The following is a 24,515-nucleotide window of genomic DNA, read 5'->3' on the forward strand; positions in this document are numbered from 1 at the left end:
TTGCCGGGCGGCGGCGCATGCGCGTGCGGCGCGGCCTTAAGGGCGGCGGCGGCCGGGGCGGCACAGTCGGCCCGTCAGCCGGCTCGGAGGCGCGTCTCGGCGCTTGCGCGGCGGCGATGGCGGCGGAGGAGGAGGAGGTGGAGTCGGGGGGCAGCAGCGAGGGGTGAGTGGCCCGCGGCGGGCTGCGCGATCCCGGGGGTCTCGGCGTCGACGCCGGCCGCCGCACGGCCCGGGAGCGGAGCGCGGGCGCCGCGCTGCCCGGCGGCCGAGGTGACCCGGCGGCCGCGGTTGTGTAAGCCGGAGGGTCCGCCCCGCGCCCGCACCTGTCGCGCTCCCGGGAAGCGCCGGGCACTGGCCGCCGCCGGCTCCGGAGCCCAGGGAGCGAGCCCCGAGACGGTGCCCCGGGCCCCCGCGACCCCGGGGACACGGAGGGGCGTGTGGCCTTGGACCCCAGAAACTTTACAGCGAGAAGAGTAACACTGTATGGATAGTAAGAGTGGTCACTTACCTTTCCAATGGAGCTTTCTTTTTTCTTTTTTGACGCTGGGGATGTAACCCAGGGGCCTTCTCCCCTCGACCTACATCCTCAGCCCCATTTGTTTTGTTTTGAGATAGGGTCTCGCTAGGTTGTTGAGAGCCTCGCTGTGCCGTTGAGGCTTGTCCTTGAACCTGCGTTCCTCCTGTCTCAGCCTCCCAAGTATTTTCTTTGGCTTCCAAACTCCACTCTCCCTTTTTTTGGTTTGTGCTTCTGCGATCTGGAGAAAGCGCGCTGGGGGGGTGGGGGGAGCAGGCTCAGAAAAAGACACTGGCAAGTAGGAAACTTTGTGGAAGGTGAAGGACATGTTTCTGGTGTGAAGCCTTTTGGTAGACACACTCTTACTATCCACAATGAGCTTAAAGTATTCATCTCTGCCAGACGTGGAGGTGCAAGCCTGTAACCCCAGTACTTGGGAGGCTGTTAGCCACTTAGACTCTGTTTCAAAACAAAAATAAAAACAAATAAAATAGGGCTGGGCATGTAGCTCAGAGGTAGAATGCTCCTGAGTTCAGTCCCCAGTATAAATAAATAAATAAATAAATAAATAAAGTCAATCCCTTCTATGTGTAACTGACTTCAGTAGAAGAGTAGTAGTTGATTGGTGGAAAAATTAAATTATCACAAAAATTACTGCTTTATTTCCCAAGACTGGTAATTTATATCGACTTTATACTTTTTCCTTATAAGTTAAATATTCTGGCAATAGTTGGACTTCTGAAACCTAACTTAAACGATAGAATATGGAGTATTAGGTAAGTGAGATGTGGAAAGATGCCGGGGGGGATTATGAAATACTAGAACGTAGGTGCCTCTCTTGGGTTTTGTTTACACAATGAATGGACCCACTGTGTTGTTGATGGACTTCCTTGTTCCCTTGAGATGAGGTGCTCAGTGTCATGTGGTGGCAGATAAGAAGCCATCTGGAAGCTCGTGTTCCCATCAGGTTTGCCTGCTCACAGGTGGACTCTTTGTCCTGGATGTTGTGAGGCACAGCCGTGATGGGGACTTATGCTTTGAGTGATGGCTGAAGGTCATTCAGGGCAGGCCATAAAAGAATCCTGAGCAGCGGACCAGCCCAGTTCCCTGGTCAGAGGTGGGCCTCTCTAGGATTCTTGGCAGGATGCTTGGGCAGTGTCTAGGGTCCACACTGGTATGGCCTTCTGGACTATATCAAGCAGGCAAACAGAAAGGCTGAGTCCCTCCTCTCGGGTCCACCCCATGTGCTAGGTATTACTGTGTCCATTACTGCCACCACCAAGTAGTAGGACTGGACTGAAGCCCCCTTCCCACTTCCTAAGGTATCCAGACTTAGTCTAAAGCACTTCCCCCACATTTCTGCCACTTTTGTGTTTTGAATCAAGTTCCCTAGACTTAAGACATTTAATTTAGGTGTGCCATGGTTTGGGTATGGTTTGAGTGTCCTACAAGACTTCACCTGTTGGAATTTAATCTCTGCCATGAGGTATTAAGAGATGTCGTGTTCAGAGGTAGGGCCTTTGGGAATGATTAAGATCCGTTAAAGTCTTGAGGGCAGAGCCCCTATGATTGAGTCCTGGTAGTTTTATGAGGGAGAGGGCCCTGGCATATATACACACAAATTCTCCTATGCCACCTGCCCCTTGCCATGTGATTCCCTGTACCACCCTCAGTTGCCAGCAAGAAGGCTAACACCAGATGTTCGCCGCCCCTCAGCCTCGTCCCTCCAGAGCTGTGAGCCGCAGAGCCTCCTTTCTCTAGACCTTGGTCTTTGGTGTTGTTTCGTTAACAGTAGAAAACAGGCCATACTGATGAGGAGATGACATCAGCAAGTGGAACGCTTGTGAAACAGTCATCTGACAGTTTGGGGAGTGCATCATCCACGTCTTTTGCTTTGTTGCTTGTAGTGAGGATGGGCGTGCTGGGGAGCCATTTTGCTTTCAACATCTGACCCTTTTCAGTTGCAATACAGTTGTGAAAGCTAACTGTAACAAGAGTGGGGTAGACTCCCTGAATTGCTGTAAGCCTCCCGGAGAATTAAGTATCTGTTGGGTTTGGAGGAAAGCTGTCACAGAATTGTTCTTTTGCAGGGCAGACCATAAAACAGGTGGTTTGCAGTTGTGTGCTGGAGTGGATTTTTATTAGCAAGCCATTGCTAAACTTTTAGGAATTTTGCCAACCATCAGCAGCTTGAAATTGGCCATGGTGGGAGTATTTACACCATGGAAATCATCAAATTGCTATAAATAAGGCATAAATAAAGGACTTTTCTCTTCCCTCCCTGCCTCAGTTGCTTTGCCAGCATCCCACGGGGTTTATGTTAGAATGTGAATGCAGTTCTTTGCCTTGGAGTTAGAGAAGTGGGCTTCTTGGTCTTATCTTGAAGACTGCTGAGCTCTAGGCCTTCCTTCCTGCCACCTTGTCCTCTTCAGTAACCCTTGCCCCTGACATCTTAAACACCGGGAGGCTCCTCAGTGTCACGGCCCACTGGCATCGGACCTTTCTCAGTCCTTACTCTGCAGAGGTCTCATAATAATAGCAACTTCCTGTTGAAACTCTTTTGAGACATTCTTGCCCTTAGGACATTCTGCTTTTTATCTTCCTTGAAGCAATTGGTCTCAGGTAGGTCTTCTTAACTGTTTCCTAAATGTATGAATCTCCAAGAGTCTATCTTCTTTTGTTTGTTTTCTTAACTTTTTGTCTTGTTTGCTCACATGCAAGCACACATCCCATCTGCAGAGGACAGCGCTCTCTCTTTCTCCTCCACTCTAGTGGCGTTTCTAATTGTCAGATGTTTTCACCTGATTTCTTAAAGTTTTAACATGTCCAGACCAGAACCTTCCTTGTACCTGCCTTTCCTTAAACTAGACAGTAGAAAAAACATAGTTCTTTCCTCGACTTCCCTATTTTTATTAGGCAGGTACACTCTTCTGATCACTTAGAATCTTTACTGCTCGACTTCCTGCCACCCCCTTATTGCCCCTGAATACCAAAGCTGTCACCAAGTCCGGTCGCTTCTAAGTGTATGACGTCTTCTTCCCATTGGTTCCCTTATCTGGGAGCTGCCTCCTGGGTCTTTTCCATGTATTATTGTAAGCGTGGTCACATGCTTTCAGCAGAGCCAATTCCCTTAGTTACCTGTACATTCCGAGAGAAGCAGTCCTGCCTGTAGCATAGCCACACGGTGTGGCTTTACTCTCTGGCCTCATACATACCTCAGTGTCTGTCCTCAGCCCGACCTCGGAGCCCTGCGTAGGGAGTGGCTCCTCTCTGGCTTTGGAGTCTCATTCCTCGCTGTGCGCTGCGCTCAAGTCAGGTCATTTCCTGAGCGCGGTGCTTGCTCCTTTTCCTGTGGTTTGGCTCCCTGTGTTTTCCCTAACCAACGCAGATGATGGTCTCCTTTCTCTAGAAGTGGCGGTGTTTATCTAGACCTTCTTTATGGCTCTTAGGTCAACATTTCCTAGTATTGTTTTTGTATATTTGTTTCATCAGCTCAGTGACAACATGGCTTTTATCTTACTCAAATGTCTGGTAGAGCCTAATAGGGCTTTATAAATAGTAAACTTCAATATGTTTTTACTAAATTAAACCAACTAATGTAAATTTATGCTGACACAGACATTAAGATAAAAAACCTAGTAGGTGACTGTACGTTTTACAGCTGTGTAGCTTAAATTTTTTCCATAGAAGATACTGAGAAAAGTTGGAGTTTGAATAGGATAACAATTAGTATCATGAACTTAAAACACACTGGGGAGGATGGGAATAGATTCTGTTTCTTGACCTTAGATGAACCAACCCATGCCTCGCTGTTCTGCCTGCTCTCTAGAACACCAGTCACGGACCGGCAAACGTAGATTTCAGTCCTCTGAGGAAGAACGTATTAACAACAGAAGAGATGATAGAGCCCCATGGGTGGTCCAGTTAATAAGAAACAACACTGGATACTGGTTGTTCTGAACAAGTCTTTAAAGACCTTATCTATATTATTCATAGTAACTATTCTGAAACATTATATTGGTTTAAAAATAGCTTTGACTAGTTGATATGCTTTTTGTCTAGCTGGATGGTTCTATAATTCCCCACTCCTGATTAAAAGTTAAACTGTGTGTGTGTGTGAGGGTAAACGCTTTTAGTTAATTGTATTAGATTACATTAGGGGCTTATATTATCATTAATCTCATGATCACTGATAACTTGAATCATTTAAGTATCATTTATCTCAAATAAAATGGTCTATTAGTCACCTCAGTTGTATTGTATGAAACAGTCTTTTATCCTCTTCCCCAAAAATAGTGTTTAAGAAATCAGTTTCCGAGAAAGAAGGCTTTAGTAGTGTTAGAGTTTTCAATTTGAAGGTTTCATTCATTTGTTGAGGAGTTATTTCAGAAGAATATATGTGTACATATACGTGTGTGTGTGTGTGTGTGTGTGTGTGTGTGTATACCTCTAATTGGTTTGGTTATATACAATAAAAATCAAAACCTCATGGTTTCTTTAAATGAGATAAAATACTATGTGTAGATTAGCTTACAGAGAGCAATAATAAACTTAGCTGATTTTTTTCTCTTGACCATAATAGTATATGGATGGAGGCTATTTTAAATAAAAGTGTAATGTAGTGAAATCCTCTTTACTTATAACCTAATTAGAAATGTTATTTTAAGTGGCCAAGAGTGTGTGGAAATTGGCCAGACTTGTGTATATTTTCTTCAGAATACTTTGAAACCTCTTTCACTGTTTCACAATATTTATAGATTGTGTAATTCAGGTTTAGTAATACTATAGATAGTCAAATGTCTTGGAGAACACAACAGGAGGGATTACCAGGAAACTTAAGTGTTTGTGGCATGGGGCACAAGTACGATGTTAATGATACTGAAGGGGAAAAAGACTAGGTGGAAAGGGAAGGGGGAAGACCGTGCCCATCTTCCAAACTCGGGCTACCACAACCAGGTTTTTAGGTAGATGTACTCTACTTATGCACATCTCACCTGGGGGTCTTTAGAACTGCCACTTCTAGTGTGGTCTTTTAAAGCTTTTCTTACTCAGACGTCCGCTTGGTAACTTCCTTTTTTCTTAGTTTCTACCCTCAGTGGTGGTTATAGAACAAGAATCCTTGTATTTGGTTTTTTTATTAGATGCTGTAGGATGTGAGGCCACCGCTTGGCTAATAAGCCAGTGTCCAGCTTACGGGGCTGTGCAGAAACCTTTGAGGACACATGGAAAGCCTTCCTGCCGCTGCAGAGAAGTTACAGTCCCTGTGGTGGATGGCTGGATGGTTTTGTTTTGTTTTGTTTTGTTTTTTTAGATTGCAATGAATACTCTGGTCTCTTCCAAAGTCAGGATCTCAGTAATGGATAATAGTGCTTATTGATTATCTTCTTAAATGAAATAAGGAAAATAGTGTTTTTCTTTTCTGTTTGTTTTCCAGAGGTATAAAGAGGCAGCCCTGTATCTAATTTATCGTCTTATGGCTGGACCATGTACATTTTTAAAGCTTTGTGACCTCAGGAAAATGGCTAGAAATGTGACAGGCCAGTCTTGTGCCCTTAGTCCCAGTCTTCCACACGCTGAGCCGTGGAACTGCCAGGCACAGGAGTGTCTGAGGAGACCCAGGTGGAGGGGCAGAGGGTCTCTGACGGTGAGGCTAACTTGCCCCAAAGATAGAAGGGTGGGCCAGGTGGGGAAGCTTTAGAGGGTAGAAGCCATAGACGTGGCAAGATAAGATGTGAGGATTCCTAAACAAAGGGCAATTGAGACAAAGGGTAGGAAAGATGGATCTTTGAAAGCATTCCTTGGACACCGTCGCATTCAGCCCTGCAGAGCATGTAAGACCCAAGAAGACAGTTTCTATGAAACTTCATCTGGTTAAAATAAACCTGGGCAGAAACATTGAGAAAAAGTGTTATCTTAATAGATCCATTAAAAATGAAAAGAAAATATTTTTCTATGTTTTATTAAACATGCTGCTGTGTTAGTCTGAGCGGCCTTGCAGCTCCTTTGGGTGGAAGAGGCCGGCATTGACAGAAGGCGCTGGCCCTCCACGGGGAGCACAGCCCACCGTCAGACAGCCTTTGACAGTTCACCTGTGAAAAGTGCTAGACTGGTCGGAGGTAGGCATGGTTCCTGCATGAGAGGCCGCTGCCCACATTTTAAACTCTAGTGCCTGTACACGATAGGAATGCAGAGTCTCGGTTGTTTTTTCAATATCACATACTTTTAAAAGACTGAAGCAAAGACTGCACCTGTGTTTTCTTTGCCTGGCTTATCTGTGAGATCGGTTGGAGCAGTAGTAGATTTCACTTTACTTTTGTTATTTTTTTTTTAACCGACCTCTGATTCTCTCTGGCAAAGAGATGGCTTGACTGCTATTCGTGTAAGGAAATTGTTGAGACTGAGTTATAAGTAAGTTCCAGTTAGTACTAGGTCATATTTTAACAGTCAGAGACCTGATGCCTGGTCAAGGACAAAATATCTTTGGCTTAATTATAGTTCTTTTAATAAAAAAAGTAAATTAAAAAAAAAAAACAGTCGTGGGTGGTACATGCCTATAATCCCAGTACTTGGGAGGCTGAGACAGGAGGATCACAGGTTTGTAGCCAAACTCAGTTAAGTAATGAGGCCCTCAGCAACTTGGTGAGAATCTGTTTTAAAATAAAGAAAAAAAAATAGGGCTGGGGGTATAGCTCAGAGGTAGAATACCCCTGGGTTCCATCCCAAGTACTCCACAAACAAACAACAACCAAACAGCTCTAAAGATCATAAAATTCTTTTAATTGCTTACTAACCACTTCTTTCAACTATTGAAAGATTATTGAATGAATTGAAAAATTAATTGCTGAAGCCTTGAAAACTTGTTTCTTAGCTTGTAAATAGGTTTATATACTTATAGGTAGACTAACATTAAATGTTTTCTGTTTTGCAAATCGATAACAAATTACACATACCACTTATGAGAGGTGCCTAGAAGTCTTACCTTTTTAATGCACAAGGTTTGAAACTGGCCACACTGGAGCAGGCCTCATTAGAATGAGGCTGGTCTGTTTCTTCACACGCCATCTTCATAGTAGAACTGCATGTCTGTGAAAACCTGACCATACACATCTACTTGAGTCCCAGCCCTTGGTCCTGATGTGTGGCTGTGTGTGCATTACATGGAGAGCAGGGTGATCAGATGCACGGTAACCTCATGTCCACACGTTTTTGTTATTTTAGGGTTCAGGTCCTTGCCATGTTCATCACCAGCTTCTCTCAAAGAACAGTACTTTAAGTACTGCCTGTAGGAAGGAGCCGTGTGTGTTCCTCATCCCCCTCTGGTATTTCTCAGGACGGAGGCCTTCAGTCACAGTCACCGTTCCCAGGCCCTCCGTAACCAGCAGCCAGCCAGTGTGTTTGGCACCAGGATATAGAGTGGCTTAAGATGGATGTGGCCTTCGGCATGCTCCCAGTGCTATAGGCCGATACGTATGTAAACTGATAACACAGTGCCAGTAACTCCAGCCCGGGCTAGACGCCGGCCTTTGGCATCTGTCTGTATCTCAGAAAAGGCTCAGGTCTTGCGGGCAGAGGAAGGAGCTGAGCAAAGCCACGGAGACGCGGTGGCACGGAGATTGAGAGTGATGAGGTGCCGAGAAGTAGTGTGCAAAGGGAGCAGGCCTGGGAGCAGGCTGTGGAGCGGCCGAAGGACCCCGGGCGGGTCCGGCGCCTGTGGCCTGGGCTCCATCTGTACGGGTGCCACCTCAGGAGTGCTAAGGAAAGTAATCACCTGAGAGTGAAGGGCTCTGGGCTGCTCAGAGTTGAATCCAAAGTCTCTACCCTCAGAGCCGCGCGTCAGGTTCTGAACCTCGGCTCTCACCACTGAGCTGGGGAGTGCACCCAGAATACCCCACCATAGCGATGCCATCACTCAGCGAGCCTTGCGTGAGCCACTGTCGCTCGCAGTGCCAGGAATTCTGCAGGAAAGGGAGGTGGGCCTGGACCTGCGGGACCTGCCAGGCCCGGGGCTGGTCAGCCCTCAAGACCTTTTTTAGTTTTAAAATAGTGTCTTTCTCTAAGTTGCAGAGGGCCTTGCAAAGTAGTGGAGACGAGCCTCAAACCTGCAGTCTCCTCTGTCTTAGCCTCCCAGGTACTGGTATACAGCCTTGTGCCACCACGCCTGGCCACACCCCCTCTTGCGCAAGTGTTCTCCGTTGTTACAGTGGTAGCTCAGGACAGACTTGGGAATCCTTGTTACACCTTCTTTATACCCAGCTCATCATCCAGTCTAGCCTGTATTACTTCGAAATACTCCCTGGCCAATCTTGTCTCTTTCGCTATTGCCAGGGCCTTGGTTCAGGCCCTTACCTTGCGTCCGGAGTCTATAGTAGTTGGCAGTTCCTCTCCTGGTTAAAGTTCTCATTCGAAGTGATACCACCGTGCACCCATCCCTCGCCTCAGCCAGCCGGCCGTGGAAGCGCACGCTGGTCCAGGTTGTTGTGCAGGCTTTGGTCTGGGGTTGAAGGTGCCCTCTCCTTGCTGGCCCCACCTCCCGCGCTGCCTCCCTGGCTCAGAGCTGCTTCCTGCCCTCCTGGTGCAGCTGCCCCCAGCCTGGGCCATTGTTTGCATGCGCTGTGTACTGGAAACAGAGCTGTCTTGTTTTCCTGTTGAAGCCAGTTCAGCTGAGGCCAGGGCCACCAGCCCCGTGCACCTGCAGGAGGAGTGAGCTGCTGCTCCTTCCCACAAGAGCGGAACCTGTTTTGTTTTTGTTTTTGTTTTTGTTTTTTGCGGGTCTGGGGATGGAACCCAGGGGCATTTGACCTCTGAGCTACACCCCCTGCCCTATTTTTATTTACTTATTTTATTTTGAAACCGGGTCTCACTGAGTTGCAGAGGGCCTCACTAAGTAGCTGAGGCTGTCCACGAACCGTGATCCTCCAGTCTCAGCCTCCTGAATGCTGGGATTACAAGCGTGCGCCACCATGCCCGGCGAGGGAACCTGGTTTTTAACTTAGGTTTTTAATGAGTTCTTATTTTCTCAGTCGCCCTTTATGCTCACTGTGAACCTGCCCTTCACATGAACCAAAAGGGTGCCTTTTCTGTTTTCTTTTTCTGCACATTGTTGGAGCCAGACGACCCATGCAAACAAGCTGGACTTTGATGTCTGTGTGGGCAGGCGGGCTGAGGTTGAGGGTGTGTGGCCCAGCATTGCCACGGTGCTTCGTACCTGTTAGCGACTGCCATGGGCAGCGGCCTGTCACGCAGCCCCTCCGCTGCCGTCCTCTCCTCGGGGAGAGCTGGGAGCTGAGTGTGGCGTGCTCACCTCTCTGTGCTTTGTCTTCTGTGCTCTAGGTCAGGATGGCTGGCAGGATGGCTGCCCACCTGGTGCCCGACGTCGATGTCTCACCTGAAAGAAGCTGAAGAGAAGATGTTAAAATGTAAGGTTCCCTCTTGTAAGTCACCAGCACCGTTGACTAAAATAGAGGAAATAGAACGCCTTGCCCTGAAACAGAAAAAGATTGTGTGGTGTGCTAGCTTGTGGCAAAAGAACGCCGTCCCTCATCCCTGTCGCCAGCCCGTGGTCCGCAGAGTTCTTTCTGGCTCGAGCCTTCTAGGATTCCTCAGCCCTCCGCCTGTGTCGGCGTGGAGGCCCTTTTGCTTCTTGGGAGCCCGGACTCTGTCCACACCCCTCCTGCAAGGCCTTCCCAAGCGGGTACAGTTTTAAGCAGCAGCATTCATTGTGCAATTTTGTTTGCTGATACTATTTATTGAGTGGATTAGGTAGCGTGGCTCACATACAGGATTGTTTTGAATACACGTGCGCAGATGTCTGTGTGTACCGACTTACCCTCTTTGCCATTAATAAACTTTCTTGTTTGTATATTTGATGTACTGGATAGAGAGAGGGATAACTAGCCATGTCACATGGACATTTAACACGAAAGTGGATTTCCCCTCCTACCATATACTTAGCTCATTGCTCTCTGCTTCGCTGGTAAAGTTGTCATGGTAGTTTACCAAAATTAAAAATATTGTAAGGAGACTTTAAAAAAAGGTGCTGGAAACTCAATTCGTGTATTCAGAAACACGGATTCCTTACTCCTGGGTTCTAAGGGTACAAATAGGAGTGAGAACTGGTCCCTGCTCCTGTATCCGAATGAGAGCAGTGACTCGCGCAGTGGGGGGAGCGCTTCAGTAGAATCACATCGTTACGGCCCGCGCGGGCCCTGTGCTCAGCATGCGAGTGACGTGGCTCGGCCTGACGCACCTAGGTACGGGCGCCGCTACTCTCCTGAGTGCGTGCTAGGTCTCCTCTTTGCTGACACTATGTGAATACAAAACCTCGATCATTTCTTTGATCAAAAGGTAGAAACACTTGTTTCTCCCTTTCTAGTCAACTACAGAGGAGTCTGCACAGTTAAGAAGTAGCCCTAAAGTAGAGTTATTCTTGAAATTTTTATATAAGTGACTTTCAGATTTAGTTTCAGCTCTAGTTAATTTGAGGGAGTATTTAAAGTCTAATCCGATGGCACGAAACACAAGAGTTTTGATCTATCACTTGTGTTTATTTGCATTTTCTGGGTGATTCCTGGACTTGAACTCAGGTTACCTGGAACCTTTTGCTAAGTTCTTATCACATCCTATTATCCTTTTTCTCCTAAACTTTGAAAGGACTTAAGATTTCAGTTAAGTGATATGAGAATACAACATACCAATAAACACATATAAAAATAAAAAAGATTTCAGTTACATATTTAATATGGATATCATTTATTTAAAATTTTAATTTAATTATTATGATTTTTTTTTAGCAGTAGTGGGGATTGAACCCAGGGGCATTCTACCTCTGAGCCACACCCCTGGCCCTTATTATTTTTTGTTTTGAAACATGGTCTTCAGATTGCTGAGTCTCACCACTTGCTGAGGCTATCCTCGAACCTGTGATCCTCCTGTCTCAGCCTCCCAAGTATCGGAATTGCAGGCATGCACCACCACACTCAGCTCATTAATCCTTTAAATTTATAATTTTTTCATGATTCCTTTGAGTCTGACTTGGGTGTTGAGTACTTAATCCAACAAGTGTTTGAGGTTGGTCCCCTGCTTAGAAACAAGACATGCTTATTTAGAATTACTTGCCTCAATAAAATAAGTTCTTTTTTTAGGTCTGACTTAATAAAGGCTAAAATCATATGACTGGACACCATATAGTTTCTGGATTTTTGATGTTGTATTGCTCTGAGATTTCCCTCTTAGAAGAGGTGAAGCTAAGCAGAATTTCTCTTTCATCTTTTCACTAGGTGTCCCCAGCACCTACAAAAAAGAACTTGTTCATATATCTAATGGAAACAGAATATGGACGCTCATGTTCTCTCATGATATTTCAAATAAGACGCCACTTATTCTCCTCCACGGCTTTGGAGGAGGCCTTGGACTCTGGGCACTGAATTTTGGGGATCTCTGCGCCAACAGGCCGGTGTATGCTTTCGACCTCCTGGGCTTTGGACGAAGTAGCAGGCCCAGGTTCGACAGCGACGCAGAGGAGGTGGAGAACCAGTTTGTGGATTCGATTGAAGAGTGGCGATGTGCCCTGGGATTAGACAGGATGATCTTGCTCGGGCACAACCTGGGTGGGTTCTTGGCAGCCGCGTACTCACTGAAGTACCCCTCAAGGTAGGTGCCGGCAACAGGAGAAGGGTCATGACGGTTATGGCCACAGGCTGCAGCACCTGGTGCCCAGGCTGGGTGGTCAGGGACCTTCTCTTAAAGGACCCTCTGGCCAAACACCCACCATCAATGGCCACGTTAGTAGCTGAAATAATGATAGCAGGTTTTCCTATTGTACATACTACACATTGAAAAGTTTGATATATTTTTTATTTGGAATTGTATAAAATTAAATTTTATAATTTTAAACCACAAGTAAAAATTATTTTAGCACTATGTTTTCTATGTTATTATTATTTATTATTATTATATCATCATTAACCTTGGATCTAACAGGCTTTTCCTAACGTTTCCTACATCACAGGGAGCCGTGGTGGGGACTGTGTGGTTAGAATCTAGAAGGTCTAGCTGGGCGTGATGGTGCACGTCTGTCATCCCAGTCCTTGGGAGACTGAGGCAGGAGGATCCCAGGTTCACTGCCAGCCTTTTTATAAAAATTTTTAAAGAAACCTCAGCAATATAATGCCCCTGAGTTCAGTCCCTAGCACCACCATAAAATTAAAAAAAGCAGCAGCAGCTCCGGGTGCCAGAGCCGCCGTTGTGACTCGGGGCAAACCGCGCAGCCTCGCTGTGCTTTGGTTGCCTGTAGGGCATACCTCCGTAGTCCTCGACCAGGCAGTCACCTGCCTTTCTCGTTCTAGGACTGCTTTTCAGGTGTTGAGCCAGCAGGTGTCTGCTCAGACCCTTCCGGTGACCTCCGGTCTTTACCTTAGTTTCCGATGCTCTTTCCCGTTCTTTTTGCTATTCAGAGGCGGCCACATTCGCCTGCTAGGAAATAAAAGCTCGTCTTCGATTTGCTAATCTTTTGGAAAGAAACAGAAGCAACCGTCAGCATGTCTGTGCTGCCTGTGTCTTTCTACGGGACTCATTTTTAATCCAGAATGACAGCAGACTTTGCCATTGAGGTTTGGAATGAGACGTGGGATGGCGCACCTCCCGCGTTCTGTCCGCGCCCGCTGTGAGGCCGCCCACTGCAGAGCCCCTGCGTGTGTTCCCTACCATTTGGCACGTGGGCGGCGGCCCTGCGCCTCTTCCTCTGCTCAGCCACTCTTCCTCCCAGACCTCTCATCTGACCTGTGGCTTTCAGCCCTAGCTTTTCTGGAGATTATTGCTCTCTATGTGCTAGACAGTAGTAGTCTTGTCAACTGGCAGTCCTGTTCTTTCCAAGGAAACCCAACTTTCCCTCTCCTCGTTGGCTTGTGGGGCCATTCTCTGCCATTGTGTCCAGCTCTCAGTGGCCGTGGGAGGAGGAGGTGACGCGTGCCTGGCACAAGGCGCCAGTGGTTGGTGGGGCTGGCTTCCTTGCTTTCATCATATCTGTCACGTGGTATTCGTGTCTGGTGGCATATCTGCAAATGTGGCATGGGCTATGTGGCCTAGACACTGGTCCTTAAACCCTAAGTTAGACTCCAGCGCTTCAGAGGTACCTGCTGATTAGATCAGTTGGTAAGATTTTCATTGCAGGTGTGATGTGCCCTAAAGAAATAGGGGAACCAGGCATGGTGGCACACGTCTGCAATCCCATTACCTAGGAGGCTGGGACAGGTTTGAGGACAGCCTTGGCAGTGTAGCAAGACTCTGTTTTAAAACAGAAAAATATAAAAGGCATGAGGGTGTAGCTCCGAGTAGAATGCCCTGATTTCAATCTTCAGTACCACAAACGAATCAAAACGAAAACAGTAGGGATCTTCAGGGATCCAGAGTGGAGTGAACACTTCAAAACTGTCCATAAAGAGAGCTGCAGCAGGTGTCTAATTCAGAGCCAGCGGTGTTTGCACCAAAGGCTAGAAATAAAGCCGTGTAAGGAATAAGAACCTCTGTGTAGCAGGAATAGATGGATATGAAATACCTGGAAGAGTTAGCATGTATACATTCCAGGGGTGGCCGCCAAAGTGCTATGCTCTGAGTGTGTGGTGGATATTCAAGTCTATGTCCTTAACTACATAACACTTAACTTACTAAGCACAAGTGAATTTCAGAGTAGGAGTCCCTTGGATTTTCAGATGGGCCAGTCACGCTTCCTACAGGTGTACGTATGCAAGCGGCCGGCTGGTGAGCTCTGATGCTCAGTGCTTCCTCAGCTCGCCAAGCCTGCTGGGCAGCAGCTGTAGCTGCCCTCCGTGTCTGCTGGGACGTTCCACCGTGGCCAGCCGGCTTCTCTGACACACTTTCTCTGCTGAGTCCTCTGCTCTGGTCAGTGTTAACGGGGCGAGCATGTAGGCCCCTCAAAAGGGCTCATCCACTTTTTCTTGATCCAGGCATCATTTGTATTGTGTTGTCATGAGATTAAAATGAATCCTCCAAGCCAGGGTGGCGCACGCCTGTAATTCCAGTGTGTGCAGTTTCGAGGCCCACCCCTGCAACTTAGCGAGACCCTGTTTCAAAATAAAAAGGACTGCAGGTGTAGTTTGGAGGTAGACTGCATGTAGGTCCAATCCCTAGAACAAAATTTTAAAAAGAGAGAGAAGGAAATGAATCTTTGGGTTCCAGAAAAATTCAGGTGGAGGGGAGGGGAAACGCGATCTGGGGACCAGTGGCCCTCGGGCCACTTCTTTGGCTCGTGCTGCCTTTGTGTCTGTCTCTGTCTTTCTCTCCTGAAGGGCTTAGAGGATGTTGTACTTCTTGGCCTTTACAGGTGTAACAAAGTTAATTTGAGGGGGCAGTACTGGAGATTAAACCAGGGGCATTTGACCTCCAAGCTACACCCCCAGCCCTATTTTTTATTCTTTATTTTTAAACAGGGTCTCACTAAGTTGCGGAGGGCCTCACCAAGTAGCTAAAGCTGTCTTCGAACCGTGATCCTCCTGTCTCAGCCTCCCAAGTACCAGGATTACAAGCGTGCACCACCACGCTCGGCTAAGATATTTTTTTTGAGTAAAAGGACTTGATTTCTGTTGCTCTTGCTTTATTTGTTGCTATGGAGTGATGTAGTTGATACCTATTTTCATCCTTATCTTCCATTCTCTGCTGTCTTTATTTTTATAGGATAGTCTGAGCAGATGTAAAGGCCTGGTTTATTGTGCCTATTTAAGAAGGATTCTTATGATGGACTCTTAGGGAAGAGGAAGAAAACGTAGAAGAGAGGGCCATAGAGAGGGTGGATATGGTCACAGCTGGATGTGTATGTTTATGGGCAAATAGTGACATCCATTAACTTGTGCGACTTATATGGTTGAGTAATTATAATTGAAAAGGAAAATAAAATTGAATATCAGAAAAAGGAATTCTTATGATGGAGAACTGACCAATTTTTGCTGTGTTTTGCTACATTGTGTCCTTTTGTATGAGAAGCAAAGTGCCTCTGTCCATAAGCATCATTTTCTTTTTTCTTTTTTTTTTTTTTTTTTTTTGCAAGCTTAAGCAATTTTTATCATTACAAAGGTAGAAAGAAGGGACAGAACAAAGCACTGTGTCAGAGAAGACGCAGTGGAGTGCCTGGAAAGTAAGACACTGAAGTTTTGAACATAGAACAGTTTTTATAAGGATTCATTATCTCCTTCCTGCTTGACCAATAGTCTTTTACCTCCCCTGACCCAATCCAAGTGACCCAGTCCAAGTGGAAAGGAGAATAAGTTTGCTGGAGAACAGCAGACAGGTCTTTTAGTTTAATGAGGACAACCTTGGTGATAAGCCTCATCCCACAGCCTCATCCCACATCTATCCACACTGCTGAATTAATATCTACCTATAAAAAGGAAGCACCCAGGTAATGTTTCACTTAGCTTTTTATTTATTTATTTATTTTGGTGGTACTGGGGTTCCTGGAAATGTTTCTACCTCTGGGCTACCCTCCCAGACACCTATTTATTTTATATTTTTATTTGGAAACAAGGTCTCTTAAGCCAGCGAGGCTGGCTTCGAACCTGCGCGATCCTCCTGTCTCCACCTCCCAAGCATGGGGATTACAAGCGTGCGTCACCATGCCCGGCTCACTTTAGCTTTTGACATTATATCCCTTCCTAACAGTGGGGCTGGGGTCTCTGGTATAACTAAGAATGAATGGGAGAAGTGGAGGTCCCCCAGGAGCAGGCTAGTTCTTGAGTAAAAAAAGTGGCTGGCTGGAAATGCTCCAAACTGTTACTTTATGGGAGGATCCTGGACCGGGAGAATACGGTAGAGCAGAAAACCTGGCACCTGTATCCACTAAGAACAGACAGCTTGTGAGCCCACTGTTAGAGCTACCCAAGGCTCCTCAGTGTTGACCCGGGTAGTGGGAGCCTGGAGAGGCGGCCCTGGGGCCGTCACTGAGGGCGTGGAGTCGAGGACTCCAGATCCCTCTGGATCTGGGGACACTCAGAGGTCAGTGGTCCCCTCTGCACTTTGGGTAAGGCCTTGGAGGGCGTTCCAGTAGATTGGTTTTGTTTAAGTAATATTGAGTGCCTCTGTTCAGGGCCATTTTGTTTTAATTTTGTTTCTTAAAAGAGAAAGTGCGTGACGAGTCAGCTGAGCTCCATTCGTAATATAAAGTCTGTCCTTTGTTTTGAGTCAGGTTGGTCTTTGTCCGGGAGGTGGACTGACCTGCCTAATTAAGTCACGCCCTTCGTGCCCTCCCGTCTGGTGGACTCCAGCTACCGTGGATGCCTCTGCTGGGCTGGCTGGTGAGCAGAGGAGCCCAGGGCCCCACGTGAGGCTTCCAGCAGGGGCCAGAAGGAAAGAAAGTCTAAGTGGAAACTCTGTGCACAGAGCGGAGGGCCATGGCAATGTGAGGTGTCTTGGGCTGCGGTTGTGCAAATCCACCTCCCTGGGCAGCCGAAGACCGCCGTCACCTTCCCTTCAACTGGGTGTCCAGCATTTCTGCTTAGACTTTCTTTCCTTCTGGCCCCTGCTGCTCAGGACCCCCTGCAAAGACTGTGTGTCTTAGAGATACTTGTTAGAAGCTAAGGAAAAGAAAGGAGATTGCAAAAATGCTTTCTGTAGCAAAGAGATCCCTTGCAAGTTATGATGGAGAAGTTATAACCAGTCTTCACTAATAAAAGGTCTTCAGGTAACTTTCTCTTGAGCACTTAGTCCCCCGACCTGGCCTGGTGGGCCAGTGCCTGCAGCCTTCCTGATCTTTTCCTTTGTCCCACGAGCAGGCCCTGCTTTGGGGACGGCTGCTTGTTCTAGCGGCGCTATTCTATTTGGTAGGTGCCTGAGTCCCAGGACGGGCAGGTTGAGCATTTAGACAAACAAACCCCCATCCAGGGGGCAGATGCTGGCTGCACCCCTGCTCTGACTTCAGAGCTGACCTTGCTCCTCGTCTTCACACTCGAGGCCCATGCTGACGACTGAACGGAGAGGAAAGCTTTGTGTTGGAGACCCTGGGCTGCTGGCTTGCTCTGCTTGGCTGGGCCTTCGCTCTTCCTGCAGTTGAAACAGTCTGTTCTTGACCAAGATGCCTGCTAGGATGGCGCACATGCGCTGTCCTTTGGGCTCTCCCTTGCTTAGTTGTGAACAGTCCCATGAGAGTGTCCTCTGGAATGGTGTGGATAGGCTGTGGAGACCACTAAAACCAAGTAGCTCCTCTCAGGTGAGGAGGCCGCCTCTTCATTGGGCGAGGGTGAGGAGATCGCCTGGGAGCTTGGTCTGGTGTGGGCTTGTAATAAGCTCTGAGCCAAGCCTGTGACCAGGCATCCTGAAGTATAAAGTTAGGTGACGTGTGGCTCCCTGGCTCCCACCACTGGCTCCTCGTGCTCCTGGAGTGGACTCTGCTGCTGTAGGGTGATGGACTGTAGCAGGTGCCATGCGTCACGGGTGGGGTAATATACTGTACCAGGTGCCGTGAGGTCACGAGTAGGGTAATACGCTGTACTAGGTACCGTGAGGTCATGGGTAGGGTAATACGCTGTACTAGGTACCGTGAGGTCACGGGTAGGGTAATACGCTGTACTAGGTACCGTGAGGTCATGGGTAGGGTAATACGCTGTACCAGGTGCCATGGTAGTACAGGTAGGGTAGTACGCTATACCAGGTGCCACAGGGTCACAGGTAGGGTAATACACTGTACTAGGTGTCATGGGGTCACGGGTAGGGTAATAGGCTGTACCAGGTACTGCAGGATCACGGGTAGGGTAGTAGACTATATCAGGTGCCACGGGGTCACGGGTAGGGTAGTAGATTGTACCAGGTGCTGTGGGGTCACAGGTAGGATAATAGGCTGTACCATGTGCCATGGGGTCATGGGTAGGGTAATACACTGTATCGAGTGCCAGGATGTCATGGGTAGGGTAGATAGACATGTCCTATTTCACCAAATTCCAGATTCCCCACCCAACGTGTTCACATTTAGCCCATGTTGTGTTTTAACATTATATAGCCCATGGTGGATTCTTCTGAGTGGTCAGTGAGCTGTGTCATCTGTCAGAGTGTAGCCCTTTTAAGCACCAAGTGCCCTCTTTTCTTTTCTCAAGAAACACTTAGTTTGATACCTTGCTTTGACACATCTTTCATCCACATTTAAATATATTAGAAAACAAGCCCTGAGTCTGAAGAGTTCATGCCTATCACCAATTAATCTTCTCTTTAAAGTTTAAAGTTTTGGGAATGACCCAGTCTGCCTTTATTGTAATGTTATGGTGAGTTCTCATAGGCATGGGGCGAGTTACCAAGTGAACTTCAGTCTGTTCTTTCCCCAACAGGGTCAGTCATCTCATCCTAGTGGAGCCGTGGGGTTTTCCTGAGCGGCCCGACCTTGCTGACCAAGACAGACCGATTCCAGTGTGGATCAGAGCCTTGGGCGCAGCGCTGACTCCCTTTAACCCTCTAGCTGGCCTCAGGATCGCAGGACCCTTTGGTGAGTGCTTCTCTGCAGGGAAAGCAAGACGTTGATAGACAAGCAGGCAAGGGGCTCGGGTGCCCCTCAGCTCACAGGGAGCCCGTGGTGAGTGAAGAGAGACTGAGCCAGAGACGCGGCTACTACACCTCCACCGAACATGGAGCCCTCCTCTTGTGAGCACATGACTGCCAGGAGCTGCAGCTCACCGCTCAGCCTGCAAGGGTGCCACAGCACACAGCACAGGCCCGCGGAAGTCCAGAACTCCGAGCGTGACTTCTCCTGGACCATCCTGCTTCCCTGCCATGGCAGTGTGAGGAAGAGTCACTGAAGAATTAAAGTCAACGCGTCATAGCTAGGGAGCCGACTGCACGTGCTGATCACCACTGTTGGTCAGTCTCAGAAGTAAACCAAGGCCTCGCTCTTCCTTGTCTTCCTTGATAAGTATCAGGTCATGCACAGAGTTGAATGAAACCAGCTCGTCTCCTCAAGGAGACATCTTGACGTTACAGACATCGTAGGTCACTGGAGGAGGAGGTGGCTCGGCAGCCCTGAACATTCTGAAAAAGTCAAGCAAGCAGCCTATCTGTGGCAGTCTGTCTACCAGGGCAGGACTTGGGGAGCAGCGTGGCATGCTCACTTGGTGACCACCAGGGAGCTCTCTGCCAGCTGCTTAGAGGCGGGTGTGGGCCGCAGCACCTACTCTGACGGCCATGGCCGCAGCAGGTGCCACCACGCTCACAGACGTCTTCTTCCCGTAATGCCACTGTGATGGGAAGATAAAGTCCTCCTTTCCAAAGACCTGTTTGGACCCCCATAATACCTTTATTTCTGGTCATATCTTGGGTGCCGTGTTTAGTCTCCGACCCTCAGCTCTTCTGTCTCAGCCACGGCAGGGGAGTTTCCCCACTGCCACAGAGGGTGCTGGTCTGGGCCTCAGCCTTCTGCCTGCAACTTGTGCCAGTCAGGAGTGTTTTTAGCTGCACGTGACTGCGTAGCTGCCTTACATGGCTTGAACTGCAGGCCTTGCGTCACTGATCCGCAGGCGGTCTGGAGGCGCGTGGCTCAGCACTGACTGGTCGCGAGCTCACTGGCAGTAGGGTCTGGGTCTGTCCTCTTGGCATTCCTCCTGGGTGGCTTGATGGTTGCCAGAGCCTGAAGCCCGCTGTCCCAGACAGCACCTGGAACAGGAATGGAGCGGGGAGATGGCCCTCCTCTCTAGAAGGCTCCAGGGGACCACACCTATGTATCTGCCCGGGCACTCCTGCTTCCTCCACCAGCACAGAACCACCGGCCACTCAGGACTGTTCTGGGGTGGGAGGGAGAAAGGGAGGGCCAGCCTTCCTGGAACTTACTGCCTGACGAATACTATAGGAAAGTTGGGTTCTATTAGCAAGGAAAGTGAGAGGCGTGGGAGGTGGATGGAGGTGGAAATGACTCTGGCCCCAGCACCATCTCGCGGGGTGCGAGAGCAATTGGGCACAGGCCACGCCCTCGTTCTCTTGCAGGCGGCCCTATTCCCGGACCCCCAGTCTTTTCAAGTAGAGCCACTCCTCCCGGGGTGCCTGGCCCTCCTCTCTTCTCTCCCTCCCTCCCTCCTCGGGGGCTGCGGGGCCGCTTCTCCGGTCTAGGTGGAAGCTCTGAGGTTCCCTTCCCAGAGACGTCTGGCGTCGGGTTGGGTTCACGCAGACCTCGCTGAGCCCCAGTCATGGGGACACGAGCCAAGAAGCTCATTGTATGTATAGAGTGCTCTCTTCACTGGCCATGTTTTAAAAATCCAGTTTCTTACAAAAAAGTCTTGAAAAAGTCACACGTTTTTAGCACATAAAACACACCTGTGAGTCAGTACACAATTCCTATTTAATCTCTCCTCAGGAACTCGAAGAGAACACCTGCTAATGTGAGCTATTTGAACACACGTAGATATGTGTTCACAGGGCGCTTATTATGAGAGCAGGCGTAAAATTTTCTGGATTATGCAGTTTACAAGTTAATATTAACTTAAAACATAAGTATATTTTTATTTCTTATTAAACAGGTTTAAGTCTAGTGCAGCGTTTAAGGCCTGATTTCAAACGGAAGTATTCTTCAATGTTTGAAGACGATACCGTGACAGAATACATCTACCACTGCAATGTACAGACTCCAAGGTGAGGCTCACGATTCTACATGGACTGGGTTTGTGCTTTAATCTCCTTTTTGACAGTGTGTGAGTGGGCCAGGTTTGTACCCGCTAAATAAGCTGGAAAGGACAGATGCCTGAGACGTGTTGATTACTCGATCCCGAGAGTGCCCCTCGCGAGCACTGTTCTGCTCTGGTGGGGCCTAGAAAACTAAGATGCACTTTCTTCCCCTAAAGTGAATGACAGAGACAGTAGAAGAGGGAGCCATCCTGGGAGTTTCAGGAACACGAATCCCAGGTTCCAGAAGGTCCTGCCCAGCAGGTCAGGAGCTCGTGCTCTGACCCATGGCACAGCTCCCTTCCACAGCAGTCTGAAACAGAGTGCAAACCGCCTTGTAACTGCCCTTACAAGACACAGTTTAATGTTAGCGGATTATAGTTGTGTCATTTTATTTAGAACAAGATAAGATTTTATTTTGAGGCTGGCGTGGTGGCACACGCTTGTAATCCCAGCGCTTGGGAGGCTGAGACAGGAGGATCGCGCAGGTTCAAAGCCAGCCTCAGCTACTTAGTGAGGCTCTCGGCAACTTAGTGAGACCCTGTTTCCAAATAAAATATAAAATAGGTCTGGGAGTATAGCCTGGAGATAGAAAGCCCCTGGGTTCCACCCCCAGTACCACCAAAAATAAAAAATAAAAAAAAGATTTTATTTGGGGGAGGTGGTACTGGGAATGAACTCGAGGGCATTCTACCTCCAAGCTACACCCCCAGCCCTATTTTATTTTTATTTTTATTTTGAAACAGGGTCTCGCTAGGTTAATGAGAGTCTCTGTACTTGCTGAGGCTGTCCTCGAAGAACCTGTGATCCTCCTGTCTCAGCCTCCCAAGCACTGGGATTATATGTGTACCCCACCACGCCCAGCTAATTTTTTTTTTTTTATCAACTAGAATACACAGTGGCTTCTTTAACAGTGGTGTATCTACTGTGACATTTCTTTCTTATCGGTGAATTATTCTCTATTTGAATCAAGGCTTTTCCTAGATACTGGAGGAGCTAACATGGGGGTGGATGGAGCTGAGACTGCAGTGCATGCTCACCTTTAAACACGGTGTGATCTCCTTCCCTAAAGTGGCGAGACCGCTTTCAAGAATATGACTATTCCTTACGGATGGGCAAAGAGGCCGATGCTCCAGCGGATTGGCAAGATGCACCCGGACATTCCAGTTTCGGTGATCTTCGGCGCCCGGTCCTGCATAGACGGCAACTCTGGCACCAGCATCCAGTCGTTGCGACCGCATTCCTACGTGAAGACCATAGTGAGTGTGTGTCCTCTTCTGGATGTCAGCCGTGGGCGATGTGCTGTCTCCTTCAGAGGTTTCAGCCATCCTCGCGGTCCAGGCGAGGGGCAGGCTTCGAGGCGCCTTATGGGGGCTCCGTGGTGGCGCCTTGGCTCCCCCGCAGCACAGGCTGGCCCTGTGGCTCCTCCTTGCTCTTCTCAGAGCGGGGTCTTTAAGTTAACTCGGTTACGCTTCAGCACTTTTCCTCTCCTTGGATCCTTTTCCTAGAAATACTTACGGTTCCCCTAGACCAGTCTTGCCCTTCTCTAGTCTGTTTCTGAGTGAGCGTGGGGCTCCTCCACCTTGATTGAGTGTGAGTGAGGACGGCGCTCTCCTCCACCTTGAGTGTGAGTGAGGACGGCGCTCTCCTCCACCTTGAGTGTGAGTGAGGACGGCGCTCTCCTCCACCTTGAGTGTGAGTGAGGACGGCGCTCTCCTCCACCTTGAGTGTGAGTGAGGACGGCGCTCTCCTCCACCTTGAGTGTGAGTGAGGACGGCGCTCTCCTCCACCTTGAGTGTGAGTGAGGACGGCGCGCTCCTCCCCACCTGTGAGCACCTTTGCTTGTTCTTACCCGCCGACCTGACCTGATGTGGCTGCATCTCCTCCCCAGGCGATCCTTGGGGCAGGGCACTACGTGTACGCAGACCAGCCCGAGGAGTTCAACCAGAAGGTGAAGGAGATCTGCAACACCGTGGACTGAGCGCAGAGCCGCTGTGAGGACCCGCCGCCCCAGCAGGAGTCGCGGCCGCGGAGGCCGCACGCAGACCCCTTGACATGTTGCACACGGTTTGTTACGAAGCGCTTGCACATCTGAAGCAGAGTGCCTTCTAGAAGAGTGCCTTGCCTTCCTCCTGCACAAATCACAATGCCCAAGCATCTCCAAACTTAATAGCTTTAAATAAAAGGTTATTTGTCCCCATGATGTACTGAAAAATTGTAATTTTTTAACTGAGGTTTTTTTTCATTTTTACCTAATTTTGCTAGTTAGGTACTTTTATATTGCAATCTAAAGAAATGATTTCTGGGTCTTTTGTGTTACAACTGTAAAGCACGCTTGATTTTTTTTGTCTGCATGTATTTACCATGTCTATTAAGTGACATAGTTAATCCAAATTCAGTGTATTTTTATGTAAAAATTTACCAATTGTTTAGAATACTTGATCTTATTTTTAAATGGAGTGACAAGAGCTGGGGCTGTAGCTCAGTGGTCGAGCTTGGCCTGGTATGTACAAGGCCCTGGGTTCCATCCTCAGCACCACAGACAATCAGAATAATAGCTAAGTGGAATGACAGGGTAGACTTTTTCTTAAAAGAATGTGGATCTGTCACTAGCATTATTTTTTCTGGTTTTCTTCTTGTGTATTAGTCTGCAACCCACGTCCAGCATTTTAACTCTGGCCCATACGGCCATACGGTCAGCAGCAGCACAGCTGCTTGGAGCCTGCTGTACTTCCGAGGAAAGCTGAAGTGAGCTCTGAAGTACTCAGGCACTAACAGTGGTGACTTCAACCCGCCCTCCCCCCATCGGTGTCCTTCTCTTCCAGAAACCAGGGTGCAGTGGACGGAGCACAAGCGCTCACCTGAGGGGACGCTGAGACTGTTACCTTCCAGAAAGCCGAGTCGTGTTTTCATGACCATCGAACTCTTGTAGATGGTGCTAAAACTGGATTACACTTTTAACCACTAACATAGAAAAATGGGTGGGGCTGTTGTATCGCACGGCCCCAGAAACAAGCTCACACTTGACTTTGTTTTTTATGAGTATTGTGTTGATTCAGGCGTTTTCATGCTTGAAGTTATATTACAGACATGCTGTCATGTCAGCTGAATGGATTGACATGACTGCCTTCAAGCGGAGCGCTTTCTTGCAGTTTAAGAATGAGGGAAGCTCAGAAACTGTGAGAAAGCACCCCACAAAAGGACCCGTAGGGCCGTCCCCAGCAGGGCGGCTGCGCCTGTTGGGGGCGCTAGCATTGCTGTTGAGGAGAAAGGCAGGGTATGTAAATAAAACAGTGAACTAGAATAAATAATGATTTAATGGTTTGGGTGATTGTATTTTTTAAATGGTTAATTGGGGAATTTTGTA

At 48.2% G+C, this 24,515-nt stretch overlaps 1 protein-coding gene across 1 annotated transcript; it reads left to right on the plus strand.

Moving 5' to 3' along the window:
• Nucleotides 1-21: 21 nt before the first annotated feature.
• ABHD5 (abhydrolase domain containing 5, lysophosphatidic acid acyltransferase) lies at nucleotides 22-23,129 on the plus strand (the record flags this gene model as incomplete). Its single annotated transcript, XM_080715256.1, has 7 exons — nucleotides 22-163; nucleotides 9,845-9,930; nucleotides 11,791-12,163; nucleotides 18,835-18,989; nucleotides 21,007-21,118; nucleotides 22,221-22,407; nucleotides 23,040-23,129. Exons 1-7 carry the CDS (start codon nucleotides 117-119, stop codon nucleotides 23,127-23,129), a joined length of 1,050 nt encoding a protein of 349 aa, XP_080571382.1. The 5' UTR covers nucleotides 22-116.
• Nucleotides 23,130-24,515: the final 1,386 nt, after the last annotated feature.

The sequence above is a fragment of the Muscardinus avellanarius genome (genome assembly GCF_963383645.1).
Source record: "Muscardinus avellanarius genome assembly, chromosome: 18".
NCBI classification, from domain to species: domain Eukaryota; kingdom Metazoa; phylum Chordata; class Mammalia; order Rodentia; family Gliridae; genus Muscardinus; species Muscardinus avellanarius.